Source organism: Carcharodon carcharias, chromosome 10 (genome assembly GCF_017639515.1).
Source record: "Carcharodon carcharias isolate sCarCar2 chromosome 10, sCarCar2.pri, whole genome shotgun sequence".
Taxonomy (NCBI): Eukaryota; Metazoa; Chordata; class Chondrichthyes; order Lamniformes; family Lamnidae; genus Carcharodon; species Carcharodon carcharias.
The window spans coordinates 135,016,672-135,040,724 of NC_054476.1; the positions used below are offsets into that span (position 1 = coordinate 135,016,672).

The following is a 24,053-nucleotide window of genomic DNA, read 5'->3' on the forward strand; positions in this document are numbered from 1 at the left end:
GTTCCTCATTGAACTCCGGTGCTTTACATTTCTCATTTGCAAATTGTAAATAATGCTAGTTGGTATGGTAGGTTTAAAAAACCCTGTATGCGTTTAATAGCCACCATTCCAAAATGGTTTAGTGGTAGTATGGTGCCTCATTATACCAAATATTGTAAATAGGATTAATATTTTTCTGGGCTGACTTCAGAAAGGTATAATCCTCACATTGAAAGAAAATATTTGCACCCAGGAATGACCATTAAACCATTGAGAGAGTTGGCAATTTTATTTTTAGGAAGGTGGCTGAGTAATATAGTGTATCCGCCTTAGAAAAATAAAGCCCCAGCAGGGTCTAAAGTCCATAGCCTAGAGACAGAGGTAACAATTAATGAAATGTTATAGAACAGTTGTATAAAAATATGTTATATTAGTCAACACATGAAAGTGTGTGGCATGGTATGAGCGCAGGGTGCAGAGATAGAGAAAGCAGAAGGGAGAAAATGTTTAGTCATGATGCACCAGCTGATCTTTTCCTGCTCAACACATTTCTACATTTGTACATATGTAGCAAGTTCCACATTCTCAACACTCCCTAAGGAAGTTTATGAGTGACGATCTGATTTTAATAACCCTGCTTTTTGATTGCCCCACAAGTGGAGACACTTTCTGAGAATACCCTAGCAAGTCCATCTCGAGCTTAAAAAAAATTGCCAACTCCCTCAACAGTTTAATGGTCATTCCTGGGTGCAAACGTTTCCCCTCGATATGGAGATTATACCTTTCTGAAGTGAGCCCAGAAAATCATTGCACTAAATATTGTAAACAGGATTAAAGAGACACCATATTACCAATAAACCATTTTGGAATGGTGACTATTAAATGCTGACAGAGTTTTTAAAACCCACCATACCAACTGGCATTATTCGCAATTTGTGAATGAGAGATTAACGCACCGAAGTTCAGCGAGGATTATGCATATAAAGAAGTCCGCTAGGGTCAATGAACCCTCAGAAGAACATGGATAAAAAGAAAGCCCGAAGGGCTGTTAGATAAACTGCCACCTGATTACAAAATCCTACCCATTTAAGTATTGACGACTTGTGTATCTTAACATAATCAAAAACATAAACACAATGGAACAAAACAGTGTTTTGCTTGTCTATAAACCAAAAATTGGATCTTCTGAACTGAAATTTCCTCCTACCCTGTATATATAAATCTATCCTTCAGAACATAGGAAGACAGAAGCAAGCCATTCAATCGTATCATGCCTGATCTGTATCACGACTCCATTGCCCTGCCTTTGCTCTCTTCGTATGTGGAGCTTAACAGGATTGACCAATGCAGCGGGGAAAAACAACTTGGTCCAAAGATTCGTTCCACTCAAGTTTACAGACAGGCAGCATGATTCATTGATGAATGAGACAAGCCATTCACTGCGGCTAATCAGTTGGTTAACAGTACAAGAATCTGCTATTTACAGCAACAATTTCGCCGATGATCAAAGACCACAATGCACAAGGAAATTAACCTCTTTCATTTCTTGATCATAAGCTACCATCTGGACTCTAATTAGCACAGAAGAGGCAGAGCCACACGCTTGATAGTTTGAATCAGCTAAAAGTGGCAGATTTTCAAAGTTGCAAGTCCTCCTATGCATGAGCCCCACCCATATGCTACACAGACACCAGGGTGCACTTTGGATAGAGGGAACACAACAGGTTCAGCCATCCTGGGTTGCATTCGCTACTTCTGATACTTCCTCACAACAACACAAGTTCACTGAAGCCCACAAGCACCATTTGTATCCAGAGATCTCACAGATACAGTTACAACCTAGACTAAACATGTAGATTTCTATAGGTATGTAGATAGCAAAGAGATTACTGAAAATAAATGCCAGCCTATCTGCAAAATTATAATGGGGAATAAAGGGGCAGAGGCGTTAAACAAATACTTCGTATCTATCTTCACGGTAGAAGACAAATAAAATTCTGAAAATAATGAGGAAACCAAAAGGTCTAGTGAGAACAAAGAACTTAAAAATCTCAGTATAAATAAAGAAACAGTACTGGAGAAATTAATGAGGCTAAGTGGCAAAAAAGCCCCTAGACCTGACAACCTACATCCTGGGACTTTAAAAGAGGTAGCTGCAGAGATAATGCATGCATTGGTTTTGCTCTTCCAGAATCCCTTAAATTACATTTCCTATGGATTGGAAGGTAGCAAATATAACCCCATGATTTAAGGAGGAAGTGAGAAAATGGTAGGTCAGTTAGCCTAAAAGCAGTTGTCGGCAAAGTGCTAGAATCCATTACTAGGAACATGGTAACAGGGCATTTAAAAATCATATGATTCAGCAAGGTCAACGTGGGATTGTGAAAGGAAAATCTTGGTTGGCAAATCTGTTGAGTTTTTTTTTGAGCATACAACTAGTAAGATAGATAAAGGGAAACATTTATTGTGGTTTATTTGGATTTTCAGAAAGCATTTGATATAAGTTTCCACACAAGAGCTTATACACAAATTCAAGGCTCATTGCATATTAGCATAGATTAAAATTGGTTAATGGGCAGAAAACAGTGGGGTACCACAAGGATAATGATTTAGTTAAGGGTACAGAGTGTAACAAGTCCAAATTTGCAGATGATAAAAAGTTAGGTGGGAAAGTAAAGTGAGGAGGATGCAAAGAGGCTGCAGAGGAACATAGGCAGGTTGGGTGAGTGGGCAAGAACATGGCAGATGGAACAAAACGTGGCAAAAAGTGTGAAGTTATTCACTTTGGTAGGAAAAATGTTTTAAAAGAATGTTTTTGAATGGTGAGAGACTGGGAAATATTTGCATTCGTTAATTACAGAAAGTTAGCATGCAGGTACAGCAAGCAATTAGGAAGGCAAATGGTATGCAGCTTTTGTTACAGAGGGATTAGAGTTTGTGTAAATAAGTCTTACTGCAATTATATAGGGCTTTGGTCAGGTTTGGCCACACATGGGGAACTTGTGTGCAGTTTTAATTTCCTTATCCAAGGACAGACATAATTGCCATAGAGGGGGTGCAATGATGGTTCACTAGATTGGTTCTGGGGTGAGGGGATTGTTTTACGAGGAGAGACTGAGTAGGAATGTGTTTTCTGGAGCTGAGAAGAATAAAAGGTAATCTAAATTAAACTTACAAATTAAGGGTCGTATTGAGAAAATACGTTTCCCCTCTCTGGGGAATCTAGAACATAGGCTGCAGTCCCAGAACAAGCGAAGAGGAAACTAATTAGAGTGTATACCTTTGCCACGCTGTGTTAACTCAATCACAATTATGCAGCTCTTCCTTTGGGGCTTTTTGAATGCCAAGCTGAAAATAAAATCAATCTTTTTATTAATAGCATCTCACTGAGACGGCGAGAGGGCAATCCATATCCAATAACCTGCTCTGAAAACTCTGCTCACATTTTGACAGCTGTGACAAATTCCACCACAGCAGCTGAGAAAATCCACAACATTCAAAATGAAACAACCCACAACATTCTTTAAAAAGTCAAATCACGTCAATTCACCCCATCTTCCAATTTTAACGGATCCTTTTAGAAAAAAATTCCAAGACCCGGATCTGCAACTCGGCAAAAAAACTAATTAGTTCTTCCTTGGACCATACTCTGTGTACCAAGTTTCACTGAAATCCATCAATTCGTTTTTGACATATATTGTTTATGCACAGGCTAGCAGACTAAAACAGGAGCACAAACATTACCTTCACCCAATTTTAAACTATTAGGGGAATCACGATTTCAAATGGACTGGAACATATATCCCACAACTGTGAAGGACAGGTTAGCTAGATGAGAGGGTTTCTTCCTGTCTGTCATTGAAATAAAAGGCAGTTGTGATACAAACAAACAGTCATGGGATGTGAATGTTGCTGGCAACGCCAGCATCTAGCACCATCGCCCTCTCCTAACTGACTTTGAGAAGGTGGTAGCAAGCTGCCTTATTGAACTGCTGCAGTCCACGTGGTGTCGATACACCCACAGTAATGTTATGAAGGGAGCTCCAGGATTCTGACCCATCATCAGTGAAGGATCAGCAATATAGTTCTAAATCAGGACGGTGTGGGGCTTAGAGGGGAATTTACAGGCGGTGGTGCTCCATGTGACTGCAGCCCTTATCCTTCCAGGTGGTAGAGGTCACTGGCTTGGAAGGTACTGTCGAAGGAGCCTTTGGGAATTGCTGCAGTGCATCTTGTAGGTGGTATATATGCTGCCACTGTGTGTCAGCGGTGGAGGTTGTGGATCTGGATGTGAACCTTCAAAATGATGGATGGGTTGTCAATGAAGAAAGCGGCTTTATCCTGGATGGCAATAGCTTGGGTGTTGTTGCAGCTGCATGTATCCAGGTGAGTGGAGAGTATTCAATCTCACTCCTGACTTGTAGACGGTGGACAGGTTTTTGGGGGTCAGGAGGAGAGAGTTACTTGCCGTAGAATTCCCATCCTCTGACCTGCTCTTGTAGCCACAGTATTTATATGGCTAGTCCAGTTTGTGGTCAATGGTAATCCCCAGGATGCTGATAGTGGGGGATTCAACAATGGTAATGCTGTAGAATGTCAAGGGGAGATGTTGAGACTCTCTCTTGTGGGAGATGGTCATTGCCTGGCACTTGTGGCAAATAACATTCACACCCCACATCAACCTAAGCCTGAATGTCATCCAGGTCTTGCTGCATGTGGGCACAAACTGCCTTCAGGATCTGAGTTATGAATAGTACTGAACACTGTGCAAACATCAGCAAATGTCTCTATTTCTAACCTTATGATGGAAGGACGGTCATTGATGAAGCAGCTGAAGATGATTGGGCCTAGGATGCTACCCTGCAGAACTCCTGCAGCGATGTCCAGGAGCTGAGATGATTGTCCTCCAACAAGTGCAACATGTTCCTTTTTGCTAGGTATGACTCCAAACAGCAGAGGGGTTTCCCCCTGATACCCACTGAGTTCAATTTTGCTAGGCTCCATGATGCTACATTCCATCAAATGCTGCCTTGAGGTCAAGGTCTGTCACTCTGGCTTCACCTCTGGAATTCAGTTTTTATCTGTGTTTGGACCAAGGCTGTAATGAGGTTTGGAGCAGAGTGCCCCTGACAAAATCCAAACTAATCATCAATGAGTAAGTTACTGGTGAGTAAATGCTGCTTGGTTGTGCAGTCAATGACATCTTCCATCACTTTGCTGATGACTGCGTGTTGACTGATCGGGCTGTAATTGGCAGGATTGAATTTGTGCTGCTTTTTGTAGCCTGGACATACAAGGGAAATTTTCCACACTAAGGGTAGGTGCCAGTGTTGTAGCTGCCTGTCACTGCAGTCAGTCATAAGGATGACTATTTTTTTCTCTTTGTATGTGCATATTATAAATGGGCTTCAACACACTGAGTAGAGAGGAAAGAATCAGCCAGGGCTCCCATTGTTGATCCCAGTGCAGTCACTACAGCAGAAAGTAGACATCAGGTGATGACAGGATCAGGCTTCGTTGTGTTCAAATAGCCTGCTGATTTTCACCATCTTGAGATACTGATGAAGACCAGCCAGTTGAACAAGTGGAACTGACCCCCACCAAGAGTCCATGACAGGGGAGGAGGATTACAAAAAACGAAAAGAAAACATTGAAACACAATCCATCCCACACAGGCCATCGCTGCATCTCACACTGGGAAGGGGGGGAAAAGTGGAAGCTTAAAGCTGCCTTTTAGCTTAAAAGTTTCAAATAACACAAGTGCCCCTGCTGCCTCACACCAAGACCAATTATTTACGAAAACAGAAGAGACAGAGCTCCATCAATCCCCACCACCACTAGCCCCAAAACTGACATCCACATGGCCCACAGAAGCCCAGCCCACAACTATCCACCAGCTTCATTGCCAGTCAAAGTTAGTCTGTAGGCAGTTTTTGAAACAGCAATAAAACAGAGCATTTAAATGAGAAAGCCAACCTCACCTCATCTCTGAATCACAACAACCATTTGGCAACTGTGCTGAAGAAGCTGCTTTCAACAATTTCAGCATCTCTGTTCCATGAAATAATTAAAACACAGGTTGTTTTTCTTCCAGGATGTGTTATGGCGATTGTTGGTTTTAATACAGCTTCAAGCAGGTGGTCAACTGGTCACAGCAAAGCTGGTGTTCCACCCTTCTCTCCAAGTCCTCAGTATTGCTAGGACACTTGCTGCCCTCCACCAACTTGCCCATGAGTATTCTCTCTGTGACAGACTGAACAGCAAGTGTCAACAGGCCATTCGACTACATGGAGTTTCACAACAATGACCAAACCCTTCCTTCATTGACACTTGCAAGCACATATGAACATACAAATTGGGAGCAGGAGCAGCAGGAATAGCCCTTGCTAAATGCTGTCCATCAGGGGTCAATGCCCATTTAAATGGGGAATGGGAACACTGACCAATTTCTCTAATCCCCTCTCTAGCCTGAGGTAGAGACCAACTGATGCCCTGACCAGAGATGAAACTTGCAACAATAAAAGTCTCTATAGAACAGCACCACTTGCCAGTTGCCACTTCTTATTTTGCTCCTTCCCCTCCCTCCCTGCTCTCTCCCAAGTGACCAAAGGAATCAGCCTATCAGTCAAAGGAATGCAATCACATAGTAAGGATTCAGTATTAAGTGACGCACTTGCTAACATGTATCCTGAGAGTAGCCCTTTAACCAGGATGTCATCTAATTACCTACAGTACTTGGTGGCAAAACCAGACTATTTCAACCCTTACATTGAGCAAGGCCTGACACTTTGTCTCAGGACCTGCAAATCAAGAGTTAAAATAGGTGCTACTCATGACTTAATTATGACACATGAAAACATCTTGGTTTATTACTTCTGTCAAGAGCCCCTTTCACTGTAAATATAATCATACTATTCATGGAAACGTGCAATTTGAATAAATATTGACTGCAGTAAACAATGTGCTATGACACACCCAAAAGCTCAAGGCAACTCCAGGACTGAATGCCAGTCAGTGCCCAGTGTAAGGAGTGTATTGTTTCATACTGAATCCATCAGAACAGACCACAGCCTCAGTACGAGACTCACTTCATTCTTCAGAATGCTATCTGCAGACACAACAGCAGAGATTAGAACTATAATTGAAGAAACACCAAACACAGGGCAGCACCAATAAGCAGTACTTCGAGTTCCTTTTTGGCAGCTCTTGGATTGTAAATTGGCTTTCTGAAGAGGTTTCTCACCCTCAGTATTGAATTATTTTTCCAAACCAACCAAACTCCTTTCCAAACTATTTCATGAAAGGTAAGGGAATTGATTTTGGTTGCATGCAAGAAAGTGGAACGGAGGCCGATCAGATCAGCTCTGATTGCGCTGAATTGCAGAGTCGGCTTGATGGGCCTTATGGTCTACGTCTTGCTCCTAGCTATGTTCTTATGCAAGGACCTCATAGTTAAAAGGCACTTTAGGGTGCACAATAGCACAGAAACACCAGCCAAGATTTCAGCTTCTCAATATCATCCAGTGACCCTGCTATCAAAGTACAAATGAGGTGAGGACCAAACCACAATAACCATCAGTTATAGTCTACCCATATGTGGAGGATAATCACCGAGGTAGAGGCAGGAAGTAGAACTGTAGTAGCCACCAAACGACAGCACCAGAGGTGGAGCGGGGTGTGGGGGGGGGCAGCAGAGAGGAAAAATCAAATTTAAAAAAATTGGAGAAACATTTTCATATATGACATTGGCAAAAAGCTCATCAGCCACTCCTGAGGGCAGAGTGGACATCCAGGAGACATGGACAAGAGATCATTTAACTTACGTATTACACAAACTGGGAAGTCTTGTGGCACAGTTTTTTTATTCATTCATGGGATATGGGCTTTGCTGGCTGAGCCACCATGTATTGCCCATCCCAAGTTGCCCTTGAAAAGGTGGTGATGAGCTGCCTCCTTGAGCCACTGCAGTCCATGTGGTGTAAGTACACCCAGTGCTGTTAGGAATGGAGCTCCAGGATTTTGACTCAGCGGCAGTCAAGGAACAGTGATATATTTCCAAGTCAGGGTGGTGAGTAGCTTGAAGGGGAACTTCCAGGTGGTGATGTTCTCATCTATCTGATGCCCTTGTCCTTCTAGATAGTAGTGGTCATAGGTTTGGAAGGTGCTGTCTAGACCATAAGACTATAAGACATAGGAGCAGAAATTAGGCCATTCGGCCCATCGAGTCTGCTCTGCCATTCAATCATGGCTGATAAGTTTTTCAACGCTATTCTCCCACCTTCTCTCCGTAACCTTTGATCCCCTTACCAATGAAGAACCTATCTATCTCGGTCTTAAATACACTCAATGACCTGGTCTTCACAGCTTTCTGTGGCAATGAATTCCATAGATTCACCACTCTCTGGCTAAAGAACTTTCTCCTCATCTCTGTTCTAAAAGGTCTTCCCTTTACTCTGAGGCTGTGCCCTCGGGTCCTAGTCTTTCCTACTAATGGAAACATCTTCTCCACGTCCACTCTATCCAGGCCTAATTTTGAAATCATGCCCTGCACCCCACAATCTAGGTCATTAATATATATCAGGAAGAGAAAAGGTCCAAACACTGACCCCTGGGGAACTCCACTACAGATCCTACTCCAATCTGAAAAACAACCATTTATCACTCCTGTTTCCTGTCAGTCAACCAATTTCTTTTCCAGGTGCCTACTTTCCCTTTTATTCCATGAGCTGGAATTTTGCTCACAAGTCTGTTATGTAGCATTGCATCAAATGCCTTTTGAAAATCCATATACATCACATCAACAGCGTTTCCCTTATCAACCTTCTCTGTTACCTCCTCAAAAAGCTCCAACAAGTTAGTTAAATATGATTTACTCTTGATGAATCCATGCCGGCTTTCCTTAATTATCTTGCACTTGTCTAAGTGATTACTGATTTTATCCGTCCTATAGTTTCCAGAAGTTTCCTGACCGCTGAGGTCAAATTGACTGGCCTCTGGTTGCCAGCTTTATCCTTGCACCCCTTTTTGAACAAGGATGTAACATTCACAATCTTCCAGTCCTTGGGCACCTCCCCTGTGTCTAAGGGAGGCTAGAAGATCATCACCAGTGCCTCTGAAATTTCCACTCTCACTTCCCTCAGTACCCTTGGATGCATCTCATCTGGTCTTGGTACCTTAATTATTTTCAAGTTGAGCACAAAAATCCAGGCTGTATGCTGGTGCTACCTTTTGGACAAGATGTTAAACCAAGGCCTTGTTTGCCCCTCAGGTGGACTAAAAATAAATCCCATGGCACTATTCTGAAGAATAGCAGAGAAGATATTCATGGCGCCCCAGCCAACATTTCTCTCTCAATCAACAGCACACAAAAAAAAAAAGATTGCCTGGTCATTATCACATTGCTGTTTGAGGGAGCTTACTGTGTAAAATGGCTGCTGTGTTTCCTATATTACAACAGTGACTACACTTCAAAAATACTTAGTTGACTAAAATGTGTTGGGATGTCCTGTGCTCATAAAAAGGATGCTGCAGATATGCAGCTTTTATCCCCAAGTCATGACCAGGATGGTGAAAGACGAACTAGCCAGACCTTGATCTTTCTCCATCTAAAAATTTCTATATACCTCAACCGCTAAACAAATCTTCTCCCTGCATATTTGATGAATACGATAATACAATAATAGGTTTAATAATACTCTAGGCACACCATCCTCTATATCAGATAGATATAAAAGTTTCATTCATCTTACTTTGGGTGGAGTGATTGGTCATCATTGAACATCCTGGTCACCAAATTCCAAGAATCCCTCTCCAGCAGAGCAGGACCTCCATAAATGCAGGGTCATATCAAAGACACAGTATGGAGTTATCATACTCAGGCTGAGGAGTCCAAACCAGTACAGGCACACTGCTACCTACCCAAGCACATGCAGCAAAACCAGGGCAACACCAAGAGACTCCAATGTGGGAAATCCTTGAAGGTGCCAGGGTCAAAAAAATGAGTAGAATAACCACTCTTCGGGAACCTATTACCTTTCCTTGAGCAAGTGTAGGGGCATTTTGGTTTCTGAGATAGCCCAAAAGTTTCCCAAAGCATATCCCCAAGAAAGAGTAAGGGTTCAGTCAGATAACTTGGAGCAGAGTTAAATAGGGTGAAAATCTAAGACATTGCAACTACATTGATTTCCCTAACCTAACCAGGATTTGGCCCCTTTGTAGCAGGGTCGATTCAAGGCTCAAGACACATTCAGTCCTTCTGAAGTACTGAGATTCAGGGAATGCAACTCCTGCGCCATCTGGTGGACTTCTGTGACAGATTCACCTTGCTGAATTAGGTCATCAGTCAAATGCAATGCTGCCACAAGTACAGAAAAATCAGAGCAATGTTTAATGAAATTAAGTATTCCATCATTAATCTTCATGCAGTTGTTTTATCTTGCATAATCATGGGTTTTAGAGACTTACAAATTCCATTAGTGTAGTGACAATGTACAATTGAGCATTTCAAATGAAAATATGGTGACCTTTCCCAGAACGTTTTGAAATATACAGCATGTAGAGCCACAAAGCCCATGAAGATCCATTTACCATACAGTACTGACCAGAGATTTCCAAATCCTTCTGTATGGGGAGCATGGTAAACACAGATGCACTTCTAGGGATGGTGCACATCCTAATGTTCAGTATCAGCAACCCAAAGGAAAACAATCCTCTCATTTGAGAAAACATTGTTAGAAACAGCTATAGAAATAATTCACTCAACAAAATATGGAAACCTATCATAACCACCACCTGGAAACACTCCGAAGACTCTCTAGGATCCTGACACTCACTATTTTGCCTTAGTTCTGTTGAAGAGTCATACGGACTCGAAACGTTAACTGTGTTCCTCTCCACAGATGTTGTCAGACCTGCTGAGTTTTTACAGGTATTTTTATTTTTGTTTTGGATTTCCAGCATCTGCGTTTTTTTGCTTTTATTTGAGTTGTCAGTGAGACTTGGCTCCTGGTCAACCAGGTCCATCTACGTTAACTCACTGCTAAGGCATAAGGAGAAGAATAGCCATTTGGTGGAGGTACCAGAATCTGCATCCTCAACTGTCATGGCAGATGTATATTATCTCACATGCCTGTAAGTGTTACAAGAGATCCAAAGGCAGGCTATGGCCCAGATCCTGCTGAAACTTGTCAGGCCAAGAGTCAGTCCTTGATTTTATGGCTCAGTATTAAATTGGACAGTGTTTTTTCTGATTAAGCAGTAACAAGGCAGAAAAATACAACCGCCATCTCATGGAGGAGGAAGCAGTTAAGCATCTTAGCTGCATGGTGAGTTTGTACAAGCAGCCACAAGATCACATCACATGCATGTATAACACACAAAGATAGGAACTGCCAATCCTGGATTTGCTGCAATCCTGTCCGACTATTTTTTATTCATTCCTGGGATGTGGGCTTCGCTGGCTGGGCCAGCATTTATTGCCCATCCCTAGTTGCCCTGGAGACGGTGGTGGTGAGCTGCCTTCTTGAACCATTATGTGTTGTGCGCACATCCACAGTGGTGTGAGGGAGGGAGTTCCAGGATTTTGACCCAGCAACACTGAAGGAACAGCGATACATTTCCAAGTCAGGATGACGAGTGATTTAGAGGGGAACATCCAGGTGGTGGTATTCCCATTCATCAGCTGCCCTTGTCCTTTTAGGCGCTAGTGGTCATGGGCTTAGAAGGTGCTGTCGAAGGAGCCTTGGTGAATTCCTGCAGTGCATCTTGTAGATGGTACACAGTGCTGCTACTGTGCGTCGGTGGTGGAGGGAGTGAATGTTTGTGGATGTGGTGCCAATCAAGCAGGCTGCTTTGTCCTGGATGATGTCAAGCTTCTAGTGTTGTGGGAGCTGCACTCATCCAGACAAGGGGGGAGGATTCCATCACACTCCTGACTTGTGCCTTGTAGACATTGGACGAGCTTTGGGGAGTCAGCTGGTGGGTTACTTGTCGCACTAATCCTAGCCTCTGAGCTGCTCTTGTAGCCACAGTATTTATATGGCTAGTGCATTTCAGTTTCTGGTCAATAGTTACCCCCAGGATGTTGATAGTGGGGAATTCAGTGATGGTAATGCCTTTGAACATCAAGGGGCAATGGTTGAATTTTCTCTTATTGGAGATGGCTATTGCCTGACACTTGTGCGGTGTCAATGTTACTTGCCACTTGTCAGCCCAAACCTGGATATTGTCCAGGTCTTGCTGCATTTGGACATGGACTGCTTCAGTATCTGAGTCGTCGTGAATGGTGAACATTGTGCATTCGCTGTGAACATCCCCACTTCTGACCTTATGATAGAAGGAAGATCATTTGTCCTGCTTTTTGTGTACAGGACATGCCTGGGCAATTTTCCACATTGCCGTGTAGGTACCATTGTTGCAGGTGCACTGAAAGAGCCTGGTTACGGGCACGGCAAGTTCTGGAGAAACAAATCTTCAATACTGTTGCTGGAATATTGTCAGGGGCCATAGCCTTTGCACTATCCAGTGCTTTCAGCCAGTTCTTGATATCACGTGGAGTGAATCGAATTGGCTGAAGACTGACATCTATGATGTTGGAGGCCTCCAGGAGGCCGAGATGGATCATCCACTCAGCACTTCTGGCTGAAGATTGTAGCAAATACTTCAGCCTTATCTTTTGCACTGATATGCTGGGCTCCTCCATCAATGAGGATGGGGATATTTGTGGAACCTCCTCCTCCAGTGACTTGTTTCATTGTCTACTACCATTCACAATTGGATATGGCAGGACTACAAAGCTTAGATCTGATTTGTTGGTTAGCCCTGTCTGTCACTTGCTGTTTATGCTGTTTAGCACGCAAGTAGTCCTGTGTTATAGCCTCACCAGGTTAACACCTCATTTTTAGGCATGCCTGGTGCTGTTCCAGGCATGCCCTCCTGCACTCTATATTGAAGCAGGGTTGATCCCCTGGCTTGATGGTAATGGTAGGGTGGGGGATATACTGGGCCATAAGGTCACGGATTGTGGTTGAGTACAATTCTGTTGCTGCTGATGGCCCACAGTGCCTCATGATGCCCAGTCTTGAGTTGCTAGATCTGTTCGAAATCTATCCCATTTAGCACAGTGGTAGTGCCACACAACACGATGGAGGGTATCATCAATGTGAAGCCAGGACTTCGTCTCCACAACGACTGTGCGGTGGTCGCTCCAACACTGTCATGGACAGATGCATCTGTGGTCAGTGAGGATGAGGTCAAGTATGTTTCTTCTCTTCTTGTTGGTTCCCTCACCACCTGCCGCAGACCCAGTTTAGCAACTATGTCCTTTAGGATTCAGCTAGCTCGGTCAGTAGTGGTGCTACCGAGCCACTCTTGGTGGTGGACATTGAAGTCCCCCACCCAAAGAACATTCTGTGCCCTTGCCACCCTCAGTGGAGGAGCACTGATTCATCAGCTGAGGAAGGGCAGTACGTGGTAATCAGCAGGAGGTTTCCTTGTCCATGTTTGACCCGATGCCATGAGGTCCGGATTCAATGTTGAGGACTCCCAGGGCAACTCTTATCAATCTTGGTATTGTCCTGCACAATGACTTTGACCTTCACCTAGGCTCATTCTTAAGGCAGCCAGATTTTAAATCAGTCACAGCTGGCAAATGGCCATCAACTGCTCTCATGAGCCCAGTCGCCAAACTAAGTCAATACAGTCAAGTGCCACTGTTCGCGGGGGTTATGTTCCTGTGAAACCTTGCAAACGGCGAAAAGACGAACAATGAACATGCTTTTCAATGGGATTTAGTTGGTTCCAGCCATGCGAAGGCAGCATTGGTTTGGACAGTTACTCTACAGAAAATTGTGGTGCAGTACCTGTATATGACAGACAGGAGGAGCCTCTGAGCAATAAGTCTGTGAAGATTTCAAAACTGAACACAGCCATTATCAGAGCTCTGGACAGAGAGATTCAGACATTTCTGAAACAAAAACAAAATTACCTGGAAAAACTCAGCAGGTCTGGCAGCATCGGCGGAGAAGAAAAGAGTTGACGTTTCGAGTCCTCATGACCCTTCCACAGAACTTGAGTTCGAGTCCCGGAAAGAGCTGAAATATAAGCTGGTTTAAGGTGTGTGTGTGGGGGGCGGAGAGATAGAGAGACAGAGAGGTGGGGTGGGGGGGGGGGGGCGGTTGTGGTTGTAGGGACAAACAAGCAGTGATAGAAGCAGATCATCAAAAGATGTCAACCACAATAGTACAATAGAACACATAGGTGTTAAAGTTAAAGTTGGTGATATTATCTAAACGAATGTGCTAATTAAGAATGGATGGTAGGGCACTCAAGGTATAGCTCTAGTGGGGTTTTTTTTTATAATGGAAATAGGTGGGAAAAGGAAAATCTTTATAATTTATTGGAAAAAAAAGGAAGGGGGAAACAGAAAGGGGGTGGGGATGGGGGAGGGAGCTCACGACCTAAAGTTGTTGAATTCAATATTCAGTCCGGAAGGCTGTAAAGTCCCTAGTCGGAAGATGAGGTGTTGTTCCTCCAGTTTGCGTTGGGCTTCACTGGAACAATGCAGCAAGCCAAGGACAGACATGTGGGCAAGAGAGCAGGGTGGAGTGTTAAAATGGCAAGCGACAGGGAGGTTTGGGTCATTCTTGCGGACAGACCGCAGGTGTTCTGCAAAGCGGTCGCCCAGTTTACGTTTGGTCTCTCCAATGTAGAGGAGACCACATTGGGAGCAACGAATGCAGTAGACTAAGTCTACATTGGAGAGACCAAATGTAAGCTGGGCGACCGCTTTGCCGAACACCTGTGGTCTGTCCGCAAGAATGACCCAAACCTCCCTGTCGCTCGCCATTTTAACACTCCACCCTGCTCTCTTGCCCACATGTCTGTCCTTGGCTTGCTGCATTGTTCCAGTGAAGCCCAACGCAAACTGGAGGAACAACACCTCATCTTCCGACTAGGGACTTTACAGCCTTCCGGACTGAATATTGAATTCAACAACTTTAGGTCGTGAGCTCCCTCCCCCATCCCCACCCCCTTTCTGTTTCCCCCTTCCTTTTTTTTCCAATAAATTATAAAGATTTTCCTTTTCCCACCTATTTCCATTATAAAAGAAAACCCCACGAGAGCTATACCTTGAGTGCCCTACCATCCATTCTTAATTAGCACATTCGTTTAGATAATATCACCAACTTTAACTTTAACACCTATGTGTTCTATTGTACTATTGTCGTTGACATCTTTTGATGATCTGCTTCTATCACAGCTTGTTTGTCCCTACAACCACAACCACCACCCCCCCTCCACCTCTCTGTCTCTCTATCTCTCCGCCCCCCCACACACACACCTTAAACCAGCTTATATTTCAGCTCTTTCTTGGACTCGAACTCAAGTTCTGTCGAAGGGTCATGAGAACTCAACTCTTTTCTTCTCCGCCAATGCTGCCAGACCTGCTGAGTTTTTCCAGGTAATTTTGTTTTTGTTTTGGATTTCCAGCATCCGCAGTTTTTTTGTTTTTATCTCAGACATTTCCGAGTTGCATTTCAGCCACAACAATTCCAGTCTCCACTCTGTCATAAAAACAAAAATACCTGGAAAAACTGAGGTCTGGCAGCATCTGTGGAGAGGAGCACAGTTAACGTTTCAAGTCTGCATGACTCTTCAACAGAACTAAGGAAAAATAGAAAAGGGGTGAAATCTAAGCTGGTTTGGGCGGGGGGGGGGGGGGGGGGGGGGGGGGGGGTGGTACAAGAAGAACTGGATAGAGGGCCAGTGATAGGTGGAGATAACCAAAATGTTTCACAGACAAAAGGACAAAAAGAGGTGTTGAAGGTGGTGTTATTAGCCAAAGGAATGTGCTAATTAAGGGTAGAGAGCAGGACGAGCAAGGTACAAATAGCCCTAGTGGGGGTGTGGGGTGGGATGAAGGAATCGAAAAAGGCTAAAAGGTAGAGATAAAACAATGGATGGAAATACATTTAAAAATAATGGAAATAGGTGGGAAAAGAAAAATCTATATAAATTTTTGGAAAAAACAAAAAGGAGGGGGAAAATCGGAAAGGGTGTGGAGATGGAGGAGAGAGTTCATGATATAAAATTGTTGAACTCAATATTCAGTCCGGAAGGCTGTAAAGTACCTAGTCGGAAGATGAGGTGCTGTTCCTCCAGTTTGCGTTGAGCTTCCCTGGAACAATGCAGCAAGCCAAGAACGGGCATGAGAGCAGGGTGGAGTGTTGAAATGGCAAGCAACAGGGAGGTCTGGGTAATGATTGCAGACAGACCGAAGGAGTTCTGCAAAGCAGTCACCCAGTCTGCGTTTGGTCTCTCCAAAGTAGAGGAAACCGCATTGGGAGCAACGAATGCAGTAGACTAACTTGAGGGAAGTGCAAGTGAAGTGCTGCTTCACTCAAAATGAGTGTTTGGGCCCTTGGACAGTGAGGAGAGGGGAAGTGAAGGGGCAGGTGTTGCATCTTCTGCGGTTGCATGGGAAGATGCCATGGGAGGGGGTTGAGGTGTAGGGGGTGATGGAGAAGTGGACCAGGGTGTCACGGAGGGAACGATCCCTACAGAATGCCATCAGGTGGGGTGAAGGGAAGATGTGTTTGGTGGTGGCATCATGCTGGAGTTGGCGGAAATGGCGGAGCATGATCCTTTGAATGCGGAGGCTGGTAGGGTGATAAGTGAGGATGAGGGGACCTCTATCATGTTTCTGGGAGGGAGAAGAAGGTGTGAGGGTGGATGCGCTGGAGATGGGCCGGACACAGTTGAGGGCCCTGTCAACGAACGTGGGTGGAAAACCTCGGTTAAGGAAGAAGGAGGACATGTCAGAGGAACTGTTTTTGAAGGTAGCATCATCAGAACAGATGCGATGGAGGCAAAGGAACTGAGAGAATGGGATGGAGTCCTTACAGGAAGCGGGGTGTGAGGAGCTGTAGTCAAGGTAGCTGTGGGAGTCGGTAGGCTTGTAACGGCTGCCATCTCCCTGGGCAAAAGGGGAATGAGGGAGAATAAAACGCGAAAAAGTCAACATTGTACTTTGCTTGGGTGATGTTGTGTACAAAGCACAGGTAAGTGAAAACAGAGGGTGTCACCAATGGTGGGAGTTGGCTGTACACTTCATGGACATGGGAGGATTGAGAAGCCAGCACGTTCTAGTTATGAAGCACACAGTGTCATGAAGCTATTAATGTATTTAATATTTTGGAAAATAGTTTTCTATTAAAATAGAGGTTTAATCTGTAGGTGTGTGTCTTAATTGGATTAAAGCTAGCTAGTCTGAGTGCTGTGATGGGTACTAGTTTTGATATGGATGAGAGATGGTGTGCATTTGCATTTTTTTTTTTTAAATAGAGCATTCAAGAAGTGGGATGAAAACTTGATGCCTTTCCAGCAGATACCAAGCCATATGTTTATATTACTAATAAAATTGGGACTATGAAAGGCGTTTTATTGTTAAAAAGTGGAGTTCAAAGAGGCTGGTGGGACAACGAGAATTTGAATTCAATCAATCAGTGGTGGCAGGTGTAAGTGCAGCAATTGTCGGGTGTGCAGAGCAGAGGCAATTCAAGATCAAAGGCAGCTGCAAGCCTCCAACTGGCTCCACAGGATCCAAAATGCAACGAACCTCATTTTAATTCTTATGGTGAAAATGCTTTGCCTGGTACCTGGTTAAGTCTATGGATTGCTGCTGCCTTCATGGAGATTAGTTTGGGAATTTGTTAGAAGTTATGATAGTCGTAATTTGTAGCCATGTGTATATCTATGTTAACCTGTGTAAATTAATAAAATGTTTCAATTAGTTTAACGTAAAACCTCAAGAATTGCTGGTCAGATTCCTGAATTTGGAGTCGCATCTCCGATATAACACTTAAAATTATAGGTTATGACATTTGTTTAAAGTTTCCCTCTGGGAATTTTAAATAACTCAGCTTTTCCAACTTTATTGGTCATAACAGTCAGTTACGGGCAAAGAGCTCGGTCACGCTGTCTGCCTTTGAACAGGAAGTGATGGAAAAATAGAGTGAGAGACAAGATGAGGAGCGGTGAATGAAAAAAAGCAAACAGGTGCTGGAAGCACAGAGTAGCTCAATCAACATGCTAAAAGCTGTGCTTGTCGGGACACTTTCTGCCTTTCAGATGCTGACCAGCCTGCTATTCAGTTCCAGAATTTCAGAGGATATTGCTCCAAATTGATAGAATGATTCTGCTATTTCTCGTTCAGCATTTTGATGGATGCCTAAAAATACACAGAAACAGGCACACGCTGTGCCCTCTCCCCAAATTTTACAATGTGTGGAAGTAGTAAGATCATGAGAAAAAGGAGTAGGCCATTCGGTCCCTCAAGCCTGCTCTGGCATTCAACAAGATCATGGCTGAGCTGATTGGGTCCTTAACTCCACTTCTACCTGCCCTCATAACTCTTGACTCCTTTGTCAATCAAAACTCTGTCTAACTCAGCCTTGAGTGCATTCAATGATCCAGCCTCCACTGCTGTGTGTGTGGAAGAGAATGCCAAAGACAAGAGGCCCTCAGAAGAAATTTCTCATCTCAGTTTTAAATGGGAGCCCCCTTATTTTTTCAACTGTGCCCCCTATTTCTAAGTTTCCCCCAAGAGGAAACATCCTCAAGCCCCTTCAGAATTTTATGTTTCAACAAGATCACCTCTCATTCTTCTAAAGTCCAAATGAGTAAAGCTCCAACCTGCTTAACTTTTCCTTTATAAGACAATCCCTTCATCCCAGGAATTGTCTAGCAAACCTTCTCTGAACTGCTTCCAATACGAGTATCCCTCCTTATGTAAGGAGGCCAAAACTGTACACACTACTCCAGGTATAAAGGGGAAGTGGTGACAACGTGGTAATGTCACCAGACTAGTAATCCAGATGCTGATTTGAACATGGGCTCAAATCCCACCATAGCAGCTAGTGGAATTTAAATTCAAATAAAAAAACTGGAATTGAAAAAAAATCTCCCTTGATAATAATGATCATGAAACCATTGCCGATTGTCATAAAAACCCATTTGGTTAGGCAAGGAAATCGTTATCCTTACCTGGTCTGGCCTACATGTGACTCCATGCTCTTAACTGCCCTCTGAAAGCAAGCCATTCAGTAAAATCAAAAACCACTACAAAGTCTACAAAAAGTAATGAAACCGGACAGACCACCTGGCATTGATAACAGTATCAGAAACAACAACGGCAAAGCCAGCCCTGTCAACCTGGGAAAGTCCTCCTTAGGAACATCTGGGGGCTTATGCCAAAATTGGAAGAACTGTCTCACAGACTAGTAAAGCAACATAGTCATACTCACTGAATCACATCTTACAGATAACGTGCCAGAAAGCACCATCACCAGCCCTGGTTAAGTCCCATCTCACTGACAGGATAGACCCCCATAGGTGGAGGTACAGTGATGTACAGTTGGAAGGGAGTTGCCCTGGGAGTTCTCGATATAGATTCTGGAACCCATGAAATCTTATGGCATCAGGTCAAACATGGGGAAAGAAATCTCCTGCTGGTTAACACCTACCATCCCTCAGCTGATGAATCAGTGTTCCGTCATGTTGAAAACCACTTGGGAGGAAGCACTGAGAGTGGCAAGAGCCCAGAACATACACTGGGAGAGGGACTTCAATGTCCATCATTAAGAGTGGCTTGGGAGCACCAAGACTGACCAAGTGGATATAGCTGCTAGATTGGGTCTGCAGCAGGTGCTGAGGGAACCAGCAAGAAGGAAAAACCTACTTGAACTCATCCTCTCCAATCTCCCTGTCACAAATGTGTCTGTCCATGACACTAATCGGTAGAAGTGACCACCGCACAGTCCTTGTGGAGATGAAGTCCTGTCTTCCCATTCAGAATACCTTCCATCGTGTTGTGTAATGCTGCCACTGTGCTAAATGGGATAGATTTCAAGCACACCTAGCAACTCCAGACTGGGCATCTGTAAGGTGCTGTGGGCCATCAGCTGCAGCAGAATTGTGCTCAACCACAATCTGTAACCTCATGGCCTGGCATATCCCACATTCTACAATTGCCACCTAGCCATGATTTCAATCCTGGTTCAATGAAGAGTGTAGATGGGCATGCCAGGAGCAGCACCAGGCATACCTAAAAATGAGGTGTCAGCCTGGTGAAGCTACTACACAGGACTACTTGTGTGCCAAACAGTTAAAGCAGCATATGATAGACAGAGGTAAGAGATCCCACAACCAATGGATCAGATTTAATCCCTGCAGACCTGCCGCATCCAGTTTTCAATGGTGGTGGACAATTAAACAACTCGTTGGGGAAGGAGGCTCCACAAATATTCCCATATTTAATGATGGAGGAGCCCAGTACATCAGTGCAAAAGATACGGTTGAAGCATTTGCAACAACCTTCAGCCAGAAGTGCTGAGTGGATGATCCATCTCCTCCTCCAGAGGTCCCCAGCATCAAAAAGCCAGTCTTTACCAATTCAATCCACTCCATGTGATATCAAAAATAGCTGAAGACACTGGATAGTGCAAAAGCTATTGGTCCTAACAACATTCCAGCAACAGTGCTGAAGACTTGTGCTCCAGAACTTGCTGCACCCCTAGCTACGCTGTTCCAGTACAGCTACAACACTGGCAACCACCCAGCTATGTGGAAAATTGCCCAAGTATGTCTTGTACACAAAAAGCAGGACAAATCCAACCCGGCCAATTACCGCCCCATCAGTTTACTCTCAAATCATCAGTAAAGTAATGGAAGGGGCCATCAACTGTGCTATCAAGCAGCACTTACTTAGCAATAACCTGTTCACTGACACTCAGTCTGGGTTCTACCAGGGCCACTCAGCTCCTGACCTCATTACAGGCTTAGTCCAAACATGGACAAAAGAGCTGAACTCCAGAGATGAGGGGAGAGTAACTGCCCTTGACATCAAGGCAGCATTTGACTAATTGTAGCATCAAGGAGTCCCAGCAAAATTGAGGTCAATGGGAATCAGGATGAAAACTCTCCATTGGTTGGAGTCATACCTAGTGCAAAAGGAAGATTGTTGTGGTTGTTGGGAGGTCAATCATCTCAGTCCCAGGATTCACCGCTGCAGTTCTTCAAAGTCATGTCCTAGGCCCAACCATCTTCAGCTGCTTCAATGACCTTCCCTCCATCATAAGGTCAGCTGATTGCACAATGTTCAGCACCATTCGCAGGCTGCTTTAGTATCTGAGGAGCCATGTCCAAATGCAGCAAGACCTGGACAATATCTAGGCTCAGGCTGACAAATGGCAAGTAACAGTCATGCCACAAGTGACAGGTAATGACCATCTCCAACAAGAGAGAATCCAAACATCTACCCTTGACATTCAATGTCATTACCACTGAATCCCCCATTACAACAGATTAGGGAGGCAAATGAAATGTTGGTCTTTATTGCAAGTGGAGCTCAAAAATAGAGAAGTCTTGCTACAACTGTGCAGGGCATTAGTGAGACTGCAACTTTTTTTATTCTTTCATGGGATGTGGGCATCACTGGCTAGGCCAGCATTTATTGTCCAACCCTAAAGGTCCTTGAGAAGGTGGTGATGAGTTGCCTCCTTGAATCGCTGCAGTCCACGTGGTGTAGGCTGGGAATTCTGCAGCGAGTAACTCACCGGACTCTCCAAAACCTGTCCACCATCTACAAGGCACAAGTCAGGAGTATGATGGAATACTCTCCACCTGCCTGGATGAGTGCATCTTCAACAACACAAGCTCGACACCATCCAGGACAAAGCAGTCCACTTGATTGGCACCTCATCTACAAACACTGACTCCCTCTACCATCAATACACAGTGGCAATAGTGTGTACCATCTACAAGATGCATAGCAGCAATTCACCAAAGCCCTTTAGATGACACCTTCTAAACCTGTGACCGCCACTATCTAGAAGGACAAGGGCAGCAGATAGATGGGAACACCACCACCTGGAAGTTGCCCTCCAAGCCATTCACCATCCTAACTTGGAAATATCTCACCATTCATTCACTGTCCTGGGTCAAAATCCTGGAACTCCCTTCCTAACAGCACTGTGGATGTACCTACACCACGTGGACTGCAGCGGTTCAAGAAGGCAACTCACCACCACCTTCTCAAGGGCATTTAGGGATGGGCACTAAATGCTAGCCTAGCCAGCGATGCCCACATCCCATTAAAGAATAAAAAAAGTTGCAGTCTCACTAATGCCTTTCACAGTTGTAGCAAGACTTCTCTACTTTTGAACTCTACTTGCAATAAAGGCCAACATTTCATTTGCCTTCCTAATCTGCACCTGCATATTAACTTGTCATTCATGTACATGGATACCCAGATTCCTCTGTACCACAGCGTTCTGCAGTCTCTCTCCATTCAAATAATATTCTGTTTTTCTATTCTTTTTGCCATTTTTCCACATTATAAAATTTGCTCCTGGTTCAGGTAATAGTCCTGCACCAAATGTACCGATTTGCAACAAATATGCAATTGTCATTGAGTCCTGCTACCTATTTGTGAAAGAACAGTATTCATCTTCAGTGCAGTCACAGCAGCCCACCCCAACAGGTTCAATACCAGCATTTTGTTGAGTTAGCTAACGTCAGCTGAGGAAAGTTCTACATATCAGTAGGAAGAAGGGAGTAATTGCCAGCATTGCCCCAGCTAAAAAATACCTGGAGTTAGGGGGGCACAGTGGGTGGTTTGAGGGGGATGGGGAGTGGGTGGGGGGCAAGAGAGGCTTCTTTTCTCAAGATACAGCACAACCAAATAAAACAGAGCATGGGTCAGTAATTCAGCAACATGGCCAAACCGTCATGCGAGGTGGTCCATAATGCATCGCCACATCCTATACCACGCAACTCATTTTTAGATCACCAAATTTTGTAAGATGAGCAGAGTCATTTTTAAATCAGTTCAGAAGATGTAGACTAATGGACTAAAAGGTCCAAAAATACCTCACCATCACTTCTAATTTGCAGAGTAAATTCACACAACTAATTCATCAGCTTTTACTTTTCATCTAAACACTGGTGTAACCATGCCTCACAGGGCCCAATAACCTGCCAACACACAATCCCTGCAAATATAAAACAGGAAGTCAAACTGCATTATAGAGTTTCTGAACGAAGTCTTACATTGTCCCAGCTAGAATCCGTCATTAACCTGTCTAAATATCATATCTTTAAAACTAAATGCACGGACCATTTTACTAGAGGGCAACTTATGAGGCAAAAAACAAAAAACTCTCTCACATGGTTCCTACATCTGGTTTTCTCCGCTTCACAACAGGATATGGCAACAGGTCTGGGCAAGAGAATGTGCGCTGCAGTGCACCCCAGGTCCATTACGCAAGGTTGTTCATTCTGGTTAAGCGGAATCAATGTACTGTCTGCAAGTCAACTCTCTTGCCTCCTATGGAAAGCATTTTCTGTAGAAACGTTGTCCTTTATAAAACAAATAAGTACACAAACCACATGGCTGCAGAATCACAGTTAACTATTAATAATTTTATATGTGCGTGAGACTAACTGCATTCAGGGAAGCAACATTCCAACAAAACAGCAACAAGTCACAACAAAGGCTGTTGCAGCTATTCCCAGTGGGAAATCACAAAGGAAGTACTTTGTCATAAAAGCAAAAAACTGCGGATGCTGGAAATCCAAAACAAAAACAACCAGGAAAAACTCAGCAATCTGACAGCATCTGCGGAGAGGAACACAGTTAACGTTTCGAGTCCATTAACTCTTCAACAGAACTAAGGGAAAAAAAAAGTACTTTGTCATGTCAAGTTATTTCAGTGGAAACATTGCCATCTTAAAAGCAAAGAAATTGAAGAATTAAAGGGCACCACAGCTTAAATGAAATTGTTCGCCAAATGCCCAGCTTGCTTGAGCGCTCTCTGGCAATCAAACATACCCTGCAGAGCCCAGAAATCCAAAAAGGTCTCTAAGCACAGGTCAAGTGAACCTAGTGGTTGATTTCCTGCTATCTCTGGGTTCGACATGCTTGCCACACAAGCTGAAACTGAATTTGGATTCTGCCAATTCACATTACTTCAGCAACAAAGCTGAAAACAGAGCAGATAACCCAGTGCAATACT

General features: G+C 43.9%; 1 protein-coding gene across 3 annotated transcripts in view; it reads right to left on the reverse strand.

Moving 5' to 3' along the window:
- Window positions 1-24,053, reverse strand: part of hip1 (huntingtin interacting protein 1) — a 295,812-nt gene that overhangs the window by 239,160 nt on the left and 32,599 nt on the right. Inside the window, exon 1 of one of the 3 annotated variants that reach the window (XM_041197229.1) lies at window positions 23,206-23,319. The exons of the other annotated variants lie outside the window; for them this stretch is intronic. Coding sequence (XP_041053163.1) covers window positions 23,206-23,298 — 93 coding nt within the window. The 5' untranslated portion in view covers window positions 23,299-23,319. Of the gene's footprint in view, window positions 1-23,205; window positions 23,320-24,053 lie in introns of those variants that run through there. 3 annotated transcript variants of the gene reach the window in all.